The sequence below is a fragment of the Diorhabda carinulata genome, chromosome 8, assembly GCF_026250575.1.
Source record: "Diorhabda carinulata isolate Delta chromosome 8, icDioCari1.1, whole genome shotgun sequence".
NCBI classification, from domain to species: Eukaryota; Metazoa; Arthropoda; class Insecta; order Coleoptera; family Chrysomelidae; genus Diorhabda; species Diorhabda carinulata.
The window spans coordinates 7,993,263-8,012,919 of record NC_079467.1 but is presented as its reverse complement, the minus strand read 5'-3'; the positions used below and the strand labels follow the sequence as shown (position 1 = coordinate 8,012,919).

Below are 19,657 nucleotides of genomic sequence, written 5' to 3'. Positions count from 1 at the left end.
TTTATGGTAATGGTGATATTTTATGACCAAATCCTGAACTGCAGTGCCAGTCTTCTTTGTAAAAACAGCAGCCTAGGTCTTTGCTGCATTAAACTCGATTAGATTGAGTCCGCTCTAGTATGTTTTTAAGATCGGTATTGATGGCGGTGATTTCTTGCTGCGTAAGGATTTGGTTGTTAGCCTAGTTTCTTGTGATGGTTGATCTGAACTATGTTGATGTACAGGAGAAAGATAATAGGTGACACGTTGCATCCCCAGGGAATAGCAGCGTGTATGTCATTTGTTGTAGCTAATTTTGAGTTGCCCTTGCATAATGACAGGAAGCTAGTTCTGGCAAAAACATTAGTCTCCAACGTGAGGTTCACGTACAAAATCAACTAATTTAATGAGGTACTTGTGATCTATTTCTATTTATTATATTTTAAATTTTGTGCGACATACGTTAGCAACACATTAGGTGTATAAAAGCGAGTTTTCCTGTAGGACATGGCATATTTAAAAAAAATTATGTTGTCAATATTTGATACGCATAAAATTATGCCTATCAAATAAAACGTCATCTAATTATTTTTAATTTTTTTATTTATTTCACGCAAATACTTCAAACTTGTTGAAAGATTCGCTTAAATTATTATTGTTTTACTGAAATACGCATACAAACATGAAATAGCATGTAACTACTTAACTACAAATAAGTAATATTTTTTGTTGGGAACACTTAACCACATAAATGACTGAATTTGGCTTCTATAGCGTTAAACCACAACACAACCTGTAAGCGGGGGATTTTCTCAATTTTTGTGACTCCCGTTATTTCTTAAACGTATTTTTGTGCTTAGAACACAAAGTTGTTTCTGAAAATTAGTCTGAAAATGACGAACATTGAAGGAATCCTGTTTAACTTCATGGAATATATTGGAAACAGAAGTAGACCACAAAAAGGTTAAGTGGTTTCTAAAACGAGGCATACAATAGACAATAGCTACAAACGTCAGGTCTAACTTCCCATTCTCATGAGATAACAATTAATGTGAATGTGTAGTTGAAGATTGAAAATGCATTTGTTCATTTAAGTACGGGAGAAAGAATCTAGAATATCTAAACGAAACCACCAAAAAGGTGCACAAGAGTTTTATTGGCACTAGAATAGGATTTTAACAACTAGTACATATGTAACACTACAACTTTTACCTCGATTTTATTTGTTATTGATGTATGGTTGTTTTTTTCCGAAAAGCTCTTTAAATGGGTATTTTATTTTACTATTCAGAATATAATTTCAAAAAACACTTTCAATAGTTTATATAACAACAAAATTAGTTCGTATTCTGGCTTTGTTGTTCACTTCTATTGAAGTTTGAAAGAAAATTAACAGATGTCGCCAACTATTCGCGATTATTTTTATATTGGTTAGCAATGAGTTGAGGGTCTTTTGAATATCCCTAGTTGTTAAAAATCATCACGATCTAAGGATTTACCGGGTACGTAGCTTACTTTCTCACAACGTTTCAACATTGACTTTAAATATGGTATATAAGAAACGTGCTGGATATAAATTCTTCTGTCTCTTAACATCATTTTATGAAGAACACTACTCAAAAATGAAACAATTTCGCCGAATTTAGACAATAGATATACTCCGAGCGCTATAAAACTCTGTAATCATTCAATTTAGAAATAAAATAATGGGAATCGACTAACCAGGAGTGCTCCACACAACAATTTCACATTTCAAAGCTATGTTTTCCACATCACCTTGTATTATAGTTGTATAGTTTATAGTGTGAATTCATTCTTTTTTAGTTTGATTCATTTTCTTGTATCTTCTGCAGTGTTTTGTATTCTGTTCACAGAAATTCGCAGCATGTATAATAGCACATTGATTTTTTATAATTTTCCGGTTTTTGGATGATAAAGTGAGAATGAGTTTTTTGTTTTCAGATCAGTTTTATTAATAATAATATGAGTACAACAAAAATGGGAACAATTTCCACAAATTGCCGAGTATAAATTCAAAAATATGCTTCCATTCTATGAAAGTCATCAACTTTATAATAATTAATAAAATGGCCAACGAATATCTTTTTCTTACTTTTTTTTAAATTTCATATTAGAAAAGAAATGAAAATACCTATGTACGAGGGTTGTCTTAAAATTATCCGATTTCAACCTCTCAAATATCAGCATTTACCATATGAAATTGGAAAACATATTTGCGTAAGCCTTGGGAGATTCTCACTAAAAATTTTGCTATTTCGAATGCATAGTTTCTATTTAACAATCGTATAAGTGGATTGAAGCTTCCATTTGCCTGCCTACGAAATTTTGTTAAACACTGTACGGAGACTCTGCATCATTTACGACTCCGAAATTTAAAGTCCTATTTTTAACGTGGCCATATCTGATTAGAAGCACTGGCGAAAACCCAGTGATACTGCGAGAAAAAGTTTCACCTAATGTCATTGGACTATGGTCGAACTGAGGATATAAAGGTAGAAGAGGCCATTGGCATATGAAACATTTCCTGGGTCTTAATCCATAACTGAATATGAAACCTGGACACTACATTTCTCAAACGAAACCAGCCAAGACAATTGATTGCAAAAGGGCAAAGACGCAGAAAAACGACTGCATTTGAAGAAGTAGAAAGTACTTCTCCCTCAAGTCAACGCACCTTCTCTCTATTCGGTGATTGCCATGGTTAATATTCACGAACTGTACTTCAAACTGATTCATTACCCACCGTTTTTACTAGATCTACCTTCCAGCTACTTTATTCTGTTCCCAGACGTCGAATTATCACTAACTAGAGTGATATTTTCATCCAAAGAGGACGTCGTATACGTTAACGCCTATTACAAGGAGAAAGACGACAACTTTTAGTTGGAAGGGTTTAAAAGGTTCAAGCATCGCTAGTTAAAGTGAATTAGATTATATTGAGGAAGCAAAATGATTAAAAAGAAAATGTCTTGTTTTTGTGTACAAAAAAAATCAAATTGAGGTGATTAAAAACAATTAAGTTTTGTCATCTTCATATTTCTTAAACTCAATTTATCACAAAAAATGAAACATTAAGTTTATAGGATTTTCTTTAATATTTTTTTATCGAGATTACCTATATAGAAATGAAATTTATATAACTCAATTAGGATATTAATTGACATCACAAACATAAACTATGAATGCGTAATTTTTCATTACATTAGTTGAGCTTTCCTTTCTTATTTATTCTAATTTGAAAAAAAACTGAACTGAAATGGTTGTATATTCAATAGTTTCGCAATGTAACAAAACTTATTAAATTTATACCTAGGAACATACTCGCTTTTGTATAAATTCCCTGACTGTACTTGCTTCGTGAATTATACACACGAAACCGTTAAAAGAAGATAATTAATTATATTATTAAGTAGAAGTGTTTCATTTCATGGTTCAACTTTTCTGTTCTTCATCAGAGTGTGTGCAGAAACTAGCTGGTTGAGAGAAATTGAATGCATTTTGGGTCAACTTGTCAAATGGTTCCTATCGAAGGATCATGAGAGTTCATTCATCTTTGCAATATAAAAGAACTTTCAAGAAAATCTCTTGAAGAAATATCTAAATATATCTTTCATACCAACAGTGCCGCATTCAGATGATCTTCCAATATCTAAGCTACTGAATAGTGAATAAATCTGGCAGCTTTCAAGAAAACGGTGAAGAGAAAGATAAAAAGGTGATGAAGAACCTTAAAAATGAACCATTTGATTACTCGCTTGCAACTAAACCATAGGATGAGAGACATAGAATCAGAAAACGATATATAGGATTTAGTTCAACATTAATAATCCAATCTCCTTGCGTTGGATTGGAAGTATGTATGAGTATACAATAATATATTGGCAACTTTTCATTGACTAGTTGAAGTTAAATTAAACTTTCGCCCAAAACATGTCTTTGAATAAATCATGTGCGCACACATACAAAACTGCTTCGTTTGAAAACGTGTAAAATACCATTGGTGAATGATGTTTTAACGGGCGTCATCTTAGAAGCCATATGTGTGCTATAGGGATCGCGAACTATCTGAAATATCGCTGGTACTTAGAGGAGGAAGAAACTGCAGACCACATTATTAATAAGTCCCCACCACTAAAGCGTTTGGGGTTGAAACTCATGGGTAAGTCTGGCAGTTTTCCCAGTGGTGCTGAAAGTTCCAAGCAATGTAATTAAGTCATTTGCGCTTACTCAGAAATGGTATCGATTGAGAAAATGTGGTTTCCAAGAAATAGTTACCTTCCAGATTAATATAAAAAACCGTTCTCTTGATCTGAACATTAAACGATGCAACGATGAAAACATTTTTCTCAATCAATTAAGCAATTATCAAAATAGTATTCTGAGATTTTGAGAGAAAAGTTCCCGATTGCGTAAGTCTTTAGATATCAAAAAGATAATTGAGGGTTGAGCATTTATACTGTGACTGAATATTGTTGGACACCTGGACACATTTCGTTGCAGTCACAGAATATTTTTGAAAGCAATCATAAATGCAACGTCATAGAGAAAAGTTATACTAAAGGGAAATGGCCTGGATTCAACCGAGAGAAGCTGTTTAACAAAGATGTAAACCTAGGAGTAGTGGGCTACTGTTGGTTGTTAATTTTGGAAATTCAACCACAAACAAACAAAAATGGAGAAGATGAATTGATTCTTATGTTGCATTTTTTATAAAACCTGAAAAAATTATTGTTACATCATGATATTATGATGTGATATAAAGGTTTTAATTTTATTATTTTGATGTTATTTCCATCACATAGACCCGGAATCGCGTTAGAGAACTTACGATATTTGTTGACTGTAGTTTTGTTCTATGTAACATAAAAGCCGTTGCGCCATACACTAGAGCTAATAAAAGATAATTATTCTTAAGTGCCAGTCCACGTTTCAGTATCGAAGACAATACATTAAACAATCTCAAACTTGTACATGACGTAACCACTACTTAGTTTGAGAATATTGATGATATATATGGTTACTTTCATAATGCCACACTATAATAGTAAAAAGGGTTGTGTATAAGATATATAAATATAAACGCCAATCTTTATTAACGAGATCTTGAGCTTGAAATAAATCATTCATTCTAATTCATCCTACAATAAGTAATGTTTGCACTCTATTGTAAATTGACGGTAAATATTAAAAAGCACTTAAGTACTGTTGAGAATCGGTAATAGAAGTATTATTATAATTAGTATGAAATTGTCATTTATTAAAACCTTTTCTTCGGTATATCGTGTAAATTGAATATATTTGAAAGAATAAAAGCGAAGAACACTCGAAAATATGACCGATTTACGTGGACATAATTCTGGAATTTGTTCATATTTAACCTTTTGGGTCCATGATTACTTTCCTACATTTAATTTTTGAAGTCCTAGATTACGAGAAAAATAATACAAGAAATCTAATATTAACTCGGAGTGGAGTGAACCCACTAATAGATTTATTTTAATTCATTTAAAACTCTTCAAATTATGGTTTGTAAAAATGTAAATTTAATAGAATTCAAATCAATTACAGAAATAAGATAAGACATAATTTATACAGTAGTTTACAGTTCATCTGTTGCCGAAGAAATTTCAGCTGTTGCTGACTACATATTATATGGTTTTTTCAAAAATATAAATAGAAGATTTTTATCTGCTCTAGCTATGAAAAAGAAAAAAATGTACGAAATGAGAAAAACTTCACTAAAAAAACTAATCATTTTCGTTTCATTTCTTATTTCTTAGACCTTTTGATATATTAATCCTTCTAAATGAATAAACGCCAGTTGTTTGGTTTGATTTTTGATATCTGAACAAGACATAATACAGTTTTCATGTTTTACTTCTGCATAATCAATGAACCTATGAATACTCTGCTGTAATAATCTAGTGATGGAGTTCAAAAGTAAACTACATATAAATATTTTGAATGGTGAAATTTATGAGGTGATCGATGATACATGAGAAACAGGATTTTCGTTGAGTGGTCATGGACTAAAGATAGGCATTTGTTATAGAATTTATAGCAGGTGAGGAGTCTGTGCATATTGTTATGCATGAATCTGTACGCTTTTGTGCATGTTTAAGCACTTGTAATATTGCGAATAGTTCATTCACCAGTGTGAATACTACAGAAAGATTTTATAGGATACGAGCGATTCTAGTGATGTTACAGAGTATCCAACTATGTGTTTGAGGCATCCGTGTAGATGACCATGTACTTTGTATACTTATTTTACTTTTTTAATCGAATTTTATCACGACACGCACACAAAATTTTTATTTTTTTCCGAATACATTCTCTCTCTCTCCGGTACAAACTTGGACACAACGCAGCCAGCAGTTCCCATACCGGTGATATCTCGATCTGTTAGCCATATTTCTTTCCAGTCCGAAGAACTTGTTGAGCTAGACTAACCAATCTTTAATGAGAGGGAAAACCTAAACAATAATACCGAAAAATCGTAGAGATGAAGTTCTTCACACGTCTCCGTCTAGGCCATACGAGACCGACCCATAGCTACTTATTTGATGCAAAACCTGAACCAAATTGTAGCAGCTGTAATAGCAAATTGACTATAAAACAGAATCGCAGAATGTCCACTCTTAACTAAGAAAGATCATCATACCACTCGGAAAAATACGTGAAATTTTGGGACCCAAATACCATATTACTTACCTTAAACAGATCTCGAACATAAACTTAATTTGACAAATATTTATGGATAAAACACTCACTGAATTACTGAATCGCTAATAACTTGTATACGGTTGATGCGAATTTTGTAATAAAAAAAACCTGAACATTGCGCCTCGAATATAATGAAACAATAGTGTGGTTCTCATTCTCAGTTTTCTTGCCATTGGATATTAGTCTACGTAATCTCTCGACAAATAGTTATTTTAGAATTTTTCTTGTATTTTTGGTTTATTTATGCAGCGCCTATTTTCTTATATAATAGATATATGTGTGGAGGTCTTCTATGCTATTAGCTGTAAAATACATAACATTACATCAAAATTTCCAATTATTATCGCTTACTTAATTAGCTCTTATTACAAGTTTTATTCGATGAACGCTATCATTTCTCAATTATCGTCATTTTGGATTTATGTAATCCACTTAAGTAGTTTTTCGGTTGATGTCACTATTTATCAAACTTTTTAAACCCCTTGTAGGTTGCTATAATTTGCCGCACTCGAATATAATCAAACATTGAAAATAACTCTGTGAAAAAATAGTTTTATCAATCAATCAATTTTTCATTCACATAAGATTCATTCAAAAACAAAATATAGCTTCATGGATCAAAAGGACAGAGTATCAAAATTGTCCACCAAAGTTGATCAAGCTCCAGCAACAATTTTTTGCTAAGACAATTTTTGAGGTCAGTTGTAATGAAAAAATCTGTGTGTTAAGGCGTTTCGATATTGATTCTGAATTTAAACTCGTTTACATTAATAATCATAATCGCTTTTGTTTTATAAATTGTATTTTCCATTGCAAACTATCGTTTTAAAATGTTAGTAATTTCTTCTTTTTTCTTGCTTTATACCTTAAACTTTTTTTATTGAGTTAATAATAACTAATTAAAATGAAAAGGAATAACGACAATTTGTTCGTTTGACACTTACAAATTAAATTATTATTAAGAATATTGGTAAAAACTTATGTTTTATTTAACCTGATTGAGAATGAATACTAGTATACTCTTCAAATATTGAAATAATATATTTGAAATATTCCAATTCTCTTTACAACTTCGCCATCATTTCATTGCGTAGCTTTTGCTCCTCTTTTACTTGTTTTTGTACAACTGCCATCAAAAGTGACAGCCAACAGTGTTGAAAGTGATTGTTCACGTGGAAACGTGTTAAAAACATTTTAAGCGTATTAATAGTTATTTATGCAACAAGTAAGTGAAGTAATACTTTTTTTCATGATTAGGACGGTTTGACCGCAGTAGCCGAAGGCGAGTGTGGTAATTCCTACGAGTGAAAAAAAGTTACTTCACTCACGAGTTTATTAAATATTAAAATATATAATATAAAAATATTAAAGTAGCCTGAAAGATGTTACAAATAATATCTAAGCTTGCATTAAATTTTTTGCTGTCATACCTTCTGCATGAGATAATGATCGTCTGGAGCTTGCAACAGAAAGTTTTAATTTTTTCACGGGCAAATGTTTTAGGTTTTTCGGGCTTAACAAATCTAATCTTTTTTGGTTAGGTTTTGGTCACTTGCCACACGTTACGTTTCTGTGACTTTTCCAGAAGTTTTGCGTTACACTAAAACCCCAGATCTTAATTAGTCTATTAGTCTTCACGCTTCAATATCTCCATTGAAAACTTCCAGTTTCTAAAAAGGTAGAATATCTGAAGTAGATGATACTTCATTATCATCAATTATTTCATGTCATATTAATTCAAATTTCAGTTATTTTCAGAGTTTATGGTGTACGGATTGAGTCGATTTAATTTTCGTTTGTCTTCTTTTGGTTGATTTTTGGTGATAATTACAGAAAAATATTGTTATACTAATGATTTCTTGCAATTATCTCATTAATTATCAATAACTTCCAAAAAATGTTCAAAGAATATTTAATATTTCTTTAAATAAATGTCATGAAAATCATGTCAATAAGAATCAAAGTATGTGTTAACTTTTCAATAAATTTGACCAAGCTTTTCAATTACATACTATTTAAATTAATTTGACAATATTTGATGGATGGCTCTCTTTAAATTTCCTTTACAAGAGTACTATAATGAATTGTCTCTTAGAAAACCCTCAAGCAATTCAATATAAATAATCCATTCATTGAACGAACAATAATCTCCGCATCGAATACGTGATTCGAAAGAGAGATGCATTTTTTTATCCTCCATTATTTTGTTACAGGTAATTATAGGAAGCTTCCTAGTTGTACCTTTGAGAAGTAATCCTGTTAGTCTATCTCGCTCAAAGAGATCCTTTAGTGAACATCCTAAGGGTTACTGGAGCAAGAAACTGACTTGGAAAACCGAATGGGTGAAAGTTTGGAAGCACGAAAAAAAGCTCAAATGGGTAGCGGAATGGAAAAAAACTCAAGTTCCAGCGTGGAAGGAAGTACAGGTACCAATTTGGAAAGAAATTCAGGTTCCTGATTGGAAAGTAATAACGAAACCAATTTGGAAAGAAGTTCAAGTTCCAGCTTGGAAAGAAATACAAGTTCCTGATTGGAAGGAAGTGAAAGTTCCAGCATGGAAAGAAATAAAGGTTCCCGATTGGAAAGAAATTCAAGTGCCTGATTGGAAAGAAATCCAAGTTCCTGCATGGAAACAGATATGGGTTCCTGTTTGGAAAGAAATTCAAGTACCCGCTTGGAAAGAAATACAAGTTCCCGAGTGGAAGAAATCGTTTGTACCCGAATGGGTGAAAGAAGGAATACATGGAGATCATTATTTGGGTAAAGATCACCATGGCAATGAATATACTGCACATGATATTTGGAAGAAAAAACTTATTTGGAAACCTGTTTGGAAGAAAGTATGGAGAACTGAGAAAAAACAAATATGGATACCTCAGAAAAAAATGGAATGGAAAGCCGAATGGAAAAAAATATGGAAAACTGAGAAGAAACAAATTTGGAGAACGGAGAAAGTACAAATATGGAGAACAGAGAAACAACAAATTTGGATACCCAAAAAGGAACAGATATGGAGAACTGAGAAGAAACAAATCTGGATTCCTAAAAAAGAACTTATATGGAAACAAGAAAAAGTACAAATATGGAGAACAGAAAAAGTACAGAAATGGGTAACAGAGAAAAAAGAAATTTGGAAAGACGTGTGGAAACAGATATGGGTCCCAGTCTGGAAAACGATAGAAGTACCCGCTTGGAAAAAAGTGTCGAAACCCATTTGGGAAAAAGTGTGGGTAAATGTCTATGAAGATCATCATCATCATCATGGTTGGGACTAAATAGTTAAATTTGTTTCATGTGAAAATTTTTCTGTATATATTTCTTTCTATCATAAAACATTGTAAATACGACAGGTTTGCCAGTGAGTTTTTATAGTTTTTACTTGTTTGTTGTATTTGTTACTAAGTAATAAAGTATTTTTCTAATTTCTTATGTTTTTTCACGATAAGTTTGAACTCATCCAAAATTCCTATCTTTTGGGAGCTTTCCATTTCTTTCAGTCCTACTCGGTTGTTTGCAAAAAAATTTTTCCTTGGGAATTGATACATCTCTTACATATGAGGGCGGTTCAAATATGATCGAGTCAAGTTACACATTTTTGCTAGAATGCTCCTTTGTTTCGAGCGATAAGTTGGTGTCACGAATGTTTTTAGAAGGTTCATGGTCGTAGCACGTGCATGAAACGTGTGTTCGCGGTGAAAACTGTGTCATTTTATTAGTAAAGAACCCAGCACATCATTGAGACACGAGCTTCAAAATATATAGATGCGTCACGTTCAATGTTTGCCTCGGGTATTTTTGAACCGCCCTTGTAATTGAATGATCTTGACTAGTCACAATATGACATTTCTATAAAACGTTCACCGATTCATCATATATGTTAGAAGCCTACTACGAATTTTGCGGTGCGGTATTCTGATTTATTTATGATAGTACTTCCCAAGAAATATATAAAAACTAGATATGAGATATCTGGTATATCTAATTTCCACGTTATTATTATTTGGTTTTGGGATGGACTTTGAGTAATAACCATTCAAATATTCTCTTTGACTTTAATCGGTATTTTACAAATTACTAGCAAAAATTGTTGGTACACCGTGTGCCCAATACTCAAATAAAGGAATTATTTCGATCAAACGGCGTAATGAACTAAAATTATTATGTTTCCCAAATTTTGTCAAACATTGTTGTTGACATATGTGTAGTGATAATTTCGTGATAAATGTCGAATCATTTAGACTTACATCTATTTCCTAAAATAACTTCTTCTTGAGCGGCTATAAAGCTGGGTTTTGAAACTCACAAGGAAAGCTTATCTTATTTTCTGTTGTCTTTTCGATAAGTATTTTTAGACAAAAAAACCCTTACTAACAAATATTCATAGAAATACAAATTATTACCTCTAAACCAATGGACCTTTTTTATTAAGACTGATACAGCCAGATTTGAAGTATCCCCTGGTAGAGGTCGTGTCATAAAAACTATGGAAGTGTTAAATTTTCTACCTTATGGGAGACATTCACTTCATAGAAAGTAATATGAAAAAAAAAATGAATGATGGATATATATATATATATATATATATATATATATATGTGCCCTGATCTCTGCTAGTTGTTTTTCGTTTAGGGATTAGGAGGATTAGTGCGAGATATCTGCGAAAGTTGCAACTGTGACTAGTAGGATTGTTGGTAGGTCAGCAGTAAACATCAGGTATAGTGCAGATCCAATGACGCTACCTTGTTGAACGCAAGTTTCGTCTTTAAATATTTGGGTAGATTTCTTGATGTTTTACTATTGAACAAAGGTTCATTACATATGATTTGATTATTAGATAATAGTTCTGAGGAAGGTTTTGCTTTAGTTTGTGAACGAATCCTTCATACGACACGTCATCAAATGCTCGACTAATGTCCATAAAAGCTGCGCTGCAATATCTTTTATATTCAAGTAATTATTTATTTGTGTATCCAGTCGAGACGTTTGTTATATCGCATTATGTTTGTTGCGCAAGCCGAGTTAGTGGTATGAGATTGGGGTTTTTTGATATTATCGATTTCAATGAGTTAAGAAAAAGTTTGTAGTACCGAGATTAACGAGTCTATATGTCATTATTTAAGAAAATATTTATGTGTCAATAATGCATTGGAATTTGTGTTAGCTTCATTATTGTCTTCTTGGTTACCTTTTCCAGAATTGCCTGGATCGAAATTGTATTTTGGTGCCTTTCTGAGGTTTTATTTCTTTTGTCATTATCGATTTATTTCAATGGGTTTGATTTTTTTATTACAGATCCAATTGGCAAGTTATATCGAGGAAATTCTTGATCCCCCTATCTTCTTCATTTGCAAAAATGTCCAAAGACATTATTCAAGATTTTGCAGAGATGTTTGCCTTTTCGCTTCTGGCCCATCTTCCTGTAGGGTCTCTTACCGGAGGTATTTGTTGAGCAGGCTGTTTCATTCCGCGTTATCCGCCACAGAGAATAATTTGTTAACTCTATGGTTGTCAGTTGTTCTAGAAAATCTTGTATCTGTGGTCTGTGATAATTTTTAAGAGATATTTCAATTCAGTTGCATCTTTGTTGTAATTCCTTCTAATTTGTATTGAATGGAATATTTAATTCAATGTTTTAATCTAGTTTTTACCAAAATAAATCTTAGTTAGTGTTCATATTATGTAAATATGGCTTTTTCTGTTTTTTACATGACTTCATCATTATAGAAATGATCAGAAGTGATCACTGTGTGACAATACGTAAGCAAATGAATATTAAAAGTGTTTGAAGAAAAGCTTAACAAGTTGAATGGTATGTTACAGTTCATTGATATATAATTCAATTTAAATTCAATGATTTTTAGTGATATTTCAAAAATATGAAAATATAACAGTGGAAAACAGACATGATAAATTGACGAACATGGAACGCCATAATGGAAAATTCCAGTCAAGAAGTGATTGATTCCTACTAAAATGGACAAAGTTGAATTCACAACTAGAAATATTTCTAAAAGGCTTCCTCTTTCGTGGCTTTGGAATGTCAGGAATATCGTTTTCACAGTTTCGGGAAAATCTTATGTTTAAAAATCTGGTCTTAATGTGGACAGACAGAAAAACTTTTAGTAGCCAACAGTGGACAAATAAAAGGCAATTTGTGATTCGGTGTGTTATCATAATAAAGTTGCTCTTTCGTCAGGTTTTAAGAGAATTCCTGGTGATTTTCGTCTTTAACTGAATAATTTCCACTTAGAAATCGCATATACTTTTTTCAATTTTCAGCAAAAATTTATTTACAAAGGTAGTTGCCATTGCTTTGTTGAAGACACATGTATGACTATGGATATTGCCAGGTATAGCTAATGCTTTTACAGTAGCATACTGAGAAACCTAAATCAGTTGAAACTTATCGATGTTTGTCACACCACATGAGGATATAAAGGTACGTCCACACTGTAGCAACATGTGGCAACTTCTAGCAATTTTATGTTGCAACAAGCTGCTAAATGTTTAAATTCATTAATCATTGACATAAATCAAACTGTCCTCACTAGTACAACAATGTTAATGAATGTTTGCACTTGTCAAATCTCAAATTCAGTTGAGTACAACATTCTGTCCACACAGCTGTAGTTTTGTGACATGGTGGAGGAAGACTTATTAACTGCTACCGCGTGCTTTCAAATTTTGTTTGATGATTCACGAAAACGGAAGCGTAAATATTTGGTCCGTCCAAGTTTGAAGAAAAGGGAAGAATATGGTGGACAGGAATTATTATCGGATTTAAAGAAAGATGACGTTTAATTAGAACTTCGAACCGATTGGTGCTTCAAAAATTTTTTACGCATGAGTAGTTCAGGTATGGCATTTTTGCTGCAAAAAATTGCACCAGTGAATAGAAAAGCAGATACAAACTGTAGAAAGGTTGCGATATTTTTTTCGCTCTCTTTATAAAACTGAGCCACCAAATTACGGATTTTTCTTTTTGTCTCTTCCTGAGATAAGCACCCTACAGCTGAACAAACTGCATACCATGCATCATTTTTTGTTTCTCTGCATTTATATTTAATATTTTTAGGATTCCAAATACATGGATGTTGTCTATAATTGTCAATTAAATTTAACTCAATTTGCAACAGGTCTCAATTCGCAACAATCCGTCCACATCGAAGCAATGTTGACAAATGTTTCACTTTGTTTCATATTATCTTTTGATCTTTACCGCTAAAAACGAATTTATGCAACATACAACTTATGTTGAATCGCAACACCAACTTTATGCAACGCAACACAACATATTCCAACAAATATAAACATTTTATGTTGTAACAAGTTTTTGTTGTATTATGTTGGAAAATGTTGCTCCAGTGTGGATGCGCCTTAATACACCTCACTCGAAATAGCAACGTGAAAACCGCTGCTATGAAAACTAAAAATTATATAGTTCATTTTTTTTAGAGATTTCTACCTTCTATAACTTCCCTTTACCAGCCTTTTAACTTTGTGATGAAAAAACAGAAATACTTCTTTGAATAACTTTTTGTGCTTCTCTAGCAATCTATAATTACTTATAGGAGATACTACGTTTAGCGAAGAATGCATTGCGCAGATTCCGCTACGTACATGACATCTTGAATCACACACCAAACATAACTGCTTTTTCATGTAATTAGATTGTATCAAAATAATCACTTAACATTTTCATACAATGTAATTGATCATAAGATCAAAAATAATTTTTAGAAAATCTATTGGAAATAATTTCTATTCAATCATGAATCATAACGTAATCATCAATTATATTGATTGAATAAATTTTCCTATTTCATTCTCACAACTAGAAGCAATGCATCTGATATTTATACATATATATATATATATATATATATATATATATATATATATATATACAGTCTATTTTAGAAAGGTATAGAGTAATAAAATGGGAAATTCCGTCCAGTTTGGCTCAATTTCGGTGACGGCCATAGGTGTAGGTCTTGAAATAGTATTGTTTGTAATATTAAAATTTCATGTAATTGCGTAAGAGATTTAGGAAAAGTATGTTTTCTGGCCTGATGTGTCAATATCGAAATATTGTGTAGGGATTACTAGGTAGTAGATTATACTGTTACGTTTTGCGTTTAACAGGTACCGTTTAACCTTTTATTAGTGCCTAGAAAACATTTATTGAATCGAGCACATAAAACTTTCCAATCAAAGTTTTATTTATAAAATGAATCAATAATTATTCATCATAATTGAGAAGTTCAATACATAGGGTAATGGTTTTAGCGTGTTGTGAAGAATGTGTCCGTTAGGGTAAAAAGGGGGACATGATCTAGCTATTCGCTAGAATAATGGAAGTTCAAAAATCTCTCACACGTATATTGATAACGTTACATGTCTGTACTGGACAACGATCATAGTTATAATAATAATAATAAGCCGTCGACCTGGATGGATCGAACCAACCAAAATTGCTTACATATTAACTTACATTTCCTATCAATATGCTGACATCTGAAGTAAGGTACCATGCACATTGAAACAGGAAATTATCTTGCAATTATAACAGGCAGTTCAATGTCCATTGCACCTCTTCGGTAAGAGAAAAAAAATTTTTTTTGTTACTGAATACATACATAAAAATTAATAATTAATGAAAAAAAAAATTTTTTTTTTAACAATAATACAACTTAACCCTATTTTTATGAACTTCTACAATTTTGTTATCTATCTTAACTACAATATTTGGATCTTTGATATCTACCACTACATATGGACCTTTAAATATTGGCTCAGTTTTAGAACCAGCTGAATTGCGTAATAAAATCCTATATCCTATTTTGTAATCAAAAGAATTACAACCCTTATCGTAATTTTGTTTTCGTTTAATTTTCGACTTTATTAAATTTTTTCTCGCATCTTCGCAAGCAGTTTGTAATCGAAATTTTAATTCATTTGGATAATCATCAAAATTGTAAATTGGATCAATTCCATTAGACAGATTTGACGGTTGGTGGCAACTTTTCCCAAAAACTAACTCGTATGGTGTGTATTTCGTTTCTGTGTGAACAGTATTATTATACGAAAAGCACCAGTATGGTACCCACGTGCTCCACGTATTTGGATGCTTTCCCGCGTGGATTCGCAAATATGCACCTAGATGTTTATGAGAATTTTCGAGCGCACCTAATGTTTGATGATGATAAGCTGTTGCGTTTAAATGCTTGATTTTAAGTAATTCACATGAATTTTTGAATACCGACGACATAAATTCTGTACCCTGATCGGTTACGACTTCTTTAGGAATCCCGTAACGCAAAATAAAATTATTCACAAAAGATTTCGATACGGTAACAGATTCTTTATTTTCGATTGGATAGGCTTCTACAAATTTAGTTAACTCACACTGGAGCGTTAAAATATACCTATTATTTTCTATATCTTGCTCTAATGGACCAACCAAATCTAGAAAAACTTTTTGGAATGCTGACGTCGCAGTTGTGGTTACTGTCATTGGTTCCGTACGCTGTATCGAATACTTGTACCTTTGGCAATCGTCGCACTTTTTTACAAAATCTTCAATGTCTCTTTTCATTTTAGACCAAAAGTAGTACTTTTTCACGTTATTGTACATGCGGTTTATACCTGCATGACCTCCCGTAGGTAACATGTGGAAATCGTTTAATATTAATTGTTGCATTTCTCTGCTACAAATTTTTTGACATTTTTTGATAATTGACAATTTTATATCTTTTTCTTTGAATTCTTTAACATTATTTTTTATTTCTTGTACTAGTACTGCGCATTTATCGTTATTTATTATTATTAATTCCGGAATTTTATATTTTACACAAATGTGTCTCAGGTCTCTCAGCGACGCACGTAGTGCTGACGTTGATCGAGTTTCCTGTTTAACGAATATAATATTCGACTCAATGTCATAGACAAATTTTCCTTTATCATAATAATTTTGCATTGTAATTAGTTTATTAAATTCACTTTCTAATATGGGTTTTAATTCAACTGCATCTACAGGCGGTTTCAACAGTTCCACGACTCCAGGGTGATCAGTCCTTTTGTCAAGCAAAATACTGTCGGAACTTCCTATAGTAGCATCGACCATTTTTCGGTTTTGTGCTCTAGTCACGGCATACAAACTGGCAATAGAAGTATGACTCAGTTCTTTTAGTTCTTTTGACTCAATTTGAATTCTGGACAAAGCGTCTGCTGTGACATTATCTTTACCTCTAACGTATGAAATAGAGAAATCATACTCTTCTAAAATTAATCTAAATTTTGTTAATCTACTTGATGGATTAGTCATTCCGAACAAATAAATTAAGGGTCTATGATCTGTTAGTATATGAAACTTTTTACCAAACAGATATGGTCTGAACTTTTTGACCGACCATACAATAGAAAGAAGCTCTAACTCAACAGTACAATAATTTTTCTCTGATTTATTAAGAGTTCTACTAGCATAAGCAACAGGCATACCATTAGCGTTCGATAGAACTGCTCCTAAGGCTTTACCTGAAGCATCAGTTCTTAGGATAAAATGATTATTTTCTGAAAAATCTGGGTACTGCAAGATTGGCGGATTAATTAAGACATTTTTCAATGTTTCAAAAGCTTTTTGACATTCGTCGTTCCATGAAAATTTTACTCTTTTCTTTGATAAATGATTCAAAGGTGCTGCAATTTCAGCAAAGTTTTTAATAAATTTTCGATAATAATTAGCAAATGCTACAAAACGCTTTGTTTCGTTCGCATCTTTAGGGACAGGATACTGTTGCATAACGCGGATTTTTTCCGGATCTGGTGAAATACCATTTGCTGATATCACATGACCTAAATATAAAACTTGTTTTTTCAGAAATTGACATTTATTAGGATTTACTTTTAAATTAACTTGTCTGAGACGATTCAAAACTTTAACTAAATTTTGATTGTGATTTTCTAGTGTACTACCAAAAACAATTAAGTCATCTAAATAAACAAAACAACTCTCATAATTTAAGCCTGACATGGCAATCGTCATTGCTCTAGCAAACGCACTAGGGCTAATTTTTAATCCCATTGGTAATCTAGTTAACTGATACTGTCCTCTGTCTGTCGTAAATGCTGTATACTGTCTGGATTCAGAGTCTAATTCGATTTGATGATATCCTTGTGCCAAATCTAAATGTGAAAAATACATAGCTCCACCTAATGAATCTAAAATTTCATCTATACATGGTAATGGAAATTTATCGTCTTTGATTTGTTTATTTAATAAGCGATAATCATACACCACTCTCCAACTTTTATTACCATTACTGTCTGCTTTTTTCGGAACTAATAAAAGAGCACTATTCCAACTTGATTTACTTTTTTCTACAATACCGTCCGCTAACATTTTGTCAATTTGCTTATGAATCTCTGCTTTCTGTGCGTGCGGCAACCGATACGGTTTCACGTAAACGGGCGTTGCTCCGTCTTGTAACTGGATCTTTTGTTTATAAATATTAGTTACTGTAAGTGTGTCATTGTCCAGGTGAAACACATCGTCATATTTTGCACATATTTTATGAATTGACGTTTTTTCCTCGTTACTTAACCCTTCTACATTTATTTTATTCAATAATTTATCAATACGGTCTACTGAAAATTTACTTTTTTCAAAGTTACAAATATCAAAGTTCGATAATTTCTCAATTCTAGGTTTAAAATATTTCAGCTTAATCTCTCTATCGGTACTATTTAATAATCTAACCGGAATCATATTTTTAACAGGTCTAACAATTAGTCCCGCTGCATATACACCTTTACAAATTTCTTGGGATACGATTACACTATCGTCATTGTTATCTACCAAAAAATGCTTTATTATTTCACACCTTGGTGGTATTGTTGTACAATAATTGAATTTTGAATCAAGAGGTATTGAAATTTTCTCACCCTTATTCCAAAATAAAAATAAGTATTTTTCGTAATCAATAATAGCTGCATGTTTCAAAAGAAAATCAGCTCCTAAAACTCCATGCATATCGCTACCACATTCATCTACAACATGAAAATCATGACTAACTTTAGTATTTCCTAATAAAAATGTAATATTTGTTTTTCTTTTGCATATGTTGAACCAGCTATACCGTTGATTTTAATTTTTTCTGAGGAATCAATATACTGGTTGTCACTTAAATGAGATGCAAAAATAATACTTACTGTAGCTCCTGAATCTAATAATAAGTTTAACCCATTCATCCCATACTTAATAGGTACATAACTTAATCCATTTATACATAAACTTAAAATACTATCTTCCTGTTCAATTTTAGGATCGAAAAAACGTATTTACTTCATTCGATTCATTATTGTTACTATTCCTACTGGTACTACCGTTTTCTCTGTTTTCACCACTTCCTATCACGTTACATCTTTGATTATTATTATTTTGATTGTATCTATTATTACCTGATCTTTGATTTCTGTTATTATAACGACCGTTATTTCGTCCTCTAAAGTTATTATTATCACGCTGACGATTGTTTTGGTTATTGTAATTGCTATTCCGGGAATTATAATTATTATTTCTGTTAGTGTGATTGCTATTATTTCTATAACTTCCCCTGTTGTTTCCGTTTGAACGCGAATTACCCCTATACGCGTTATTTTGTCTCGAATCACTCTTGTTACGCGTATGAAAAACTTGTGCTGAAGATGAAGCTTTCTTTGAAATTTCTTCATCTTTCGCGCCACTAATCGCGTCTTTCAATTTTGCATAATTTCGCGCCTTAATAACTGTTCGCAGTTCATGGTTACGTAGACCATTAGCAAACGCATTAATTGCAATTTTTTCATTAGCCACTCTTAAAATTTTGACTGCGCCACCATCTCCATCTGCTTGTGCTAATGTGAGATTGACCAGTAAATCTTCCAATGATTT

At 32.1% G+C, this 19,657-nt stretch overlaps 2 protein-coding genes across 3 annotated transcripts in view; one reads left to right on the top strand and one right to left on the bottom strand.

Annotated features, from left to right (window-relative positions):
• Positions 1-10,001, top strand: part of LOC130896978 (golgin subfamily A member 6-like protein 25) — a 44,544-nt gene extending 34,543 nt beyond the window's left edge. Inside the window, exon 3 of the mRNA XM_057805425.1 lies at positions 8,940-10,001. Within this exon, the coding sequence (XP_057661408.1) occupies positions 8,940-10,001 (1,062 nt within the window). The remainder of the gene's footprint in view (positions 1-8,939) is intronic.
• LOC130897507 (arrestin domain-containing protein 2-like) overlaps positions 1-19,657 on the bottom strand; it is a 295,987-nt gene that overhangs the window by 198,742 nt on the left and 77,588 nt on the right. The gene's annotated exons all lie outside the window — the stretch shown is intronic.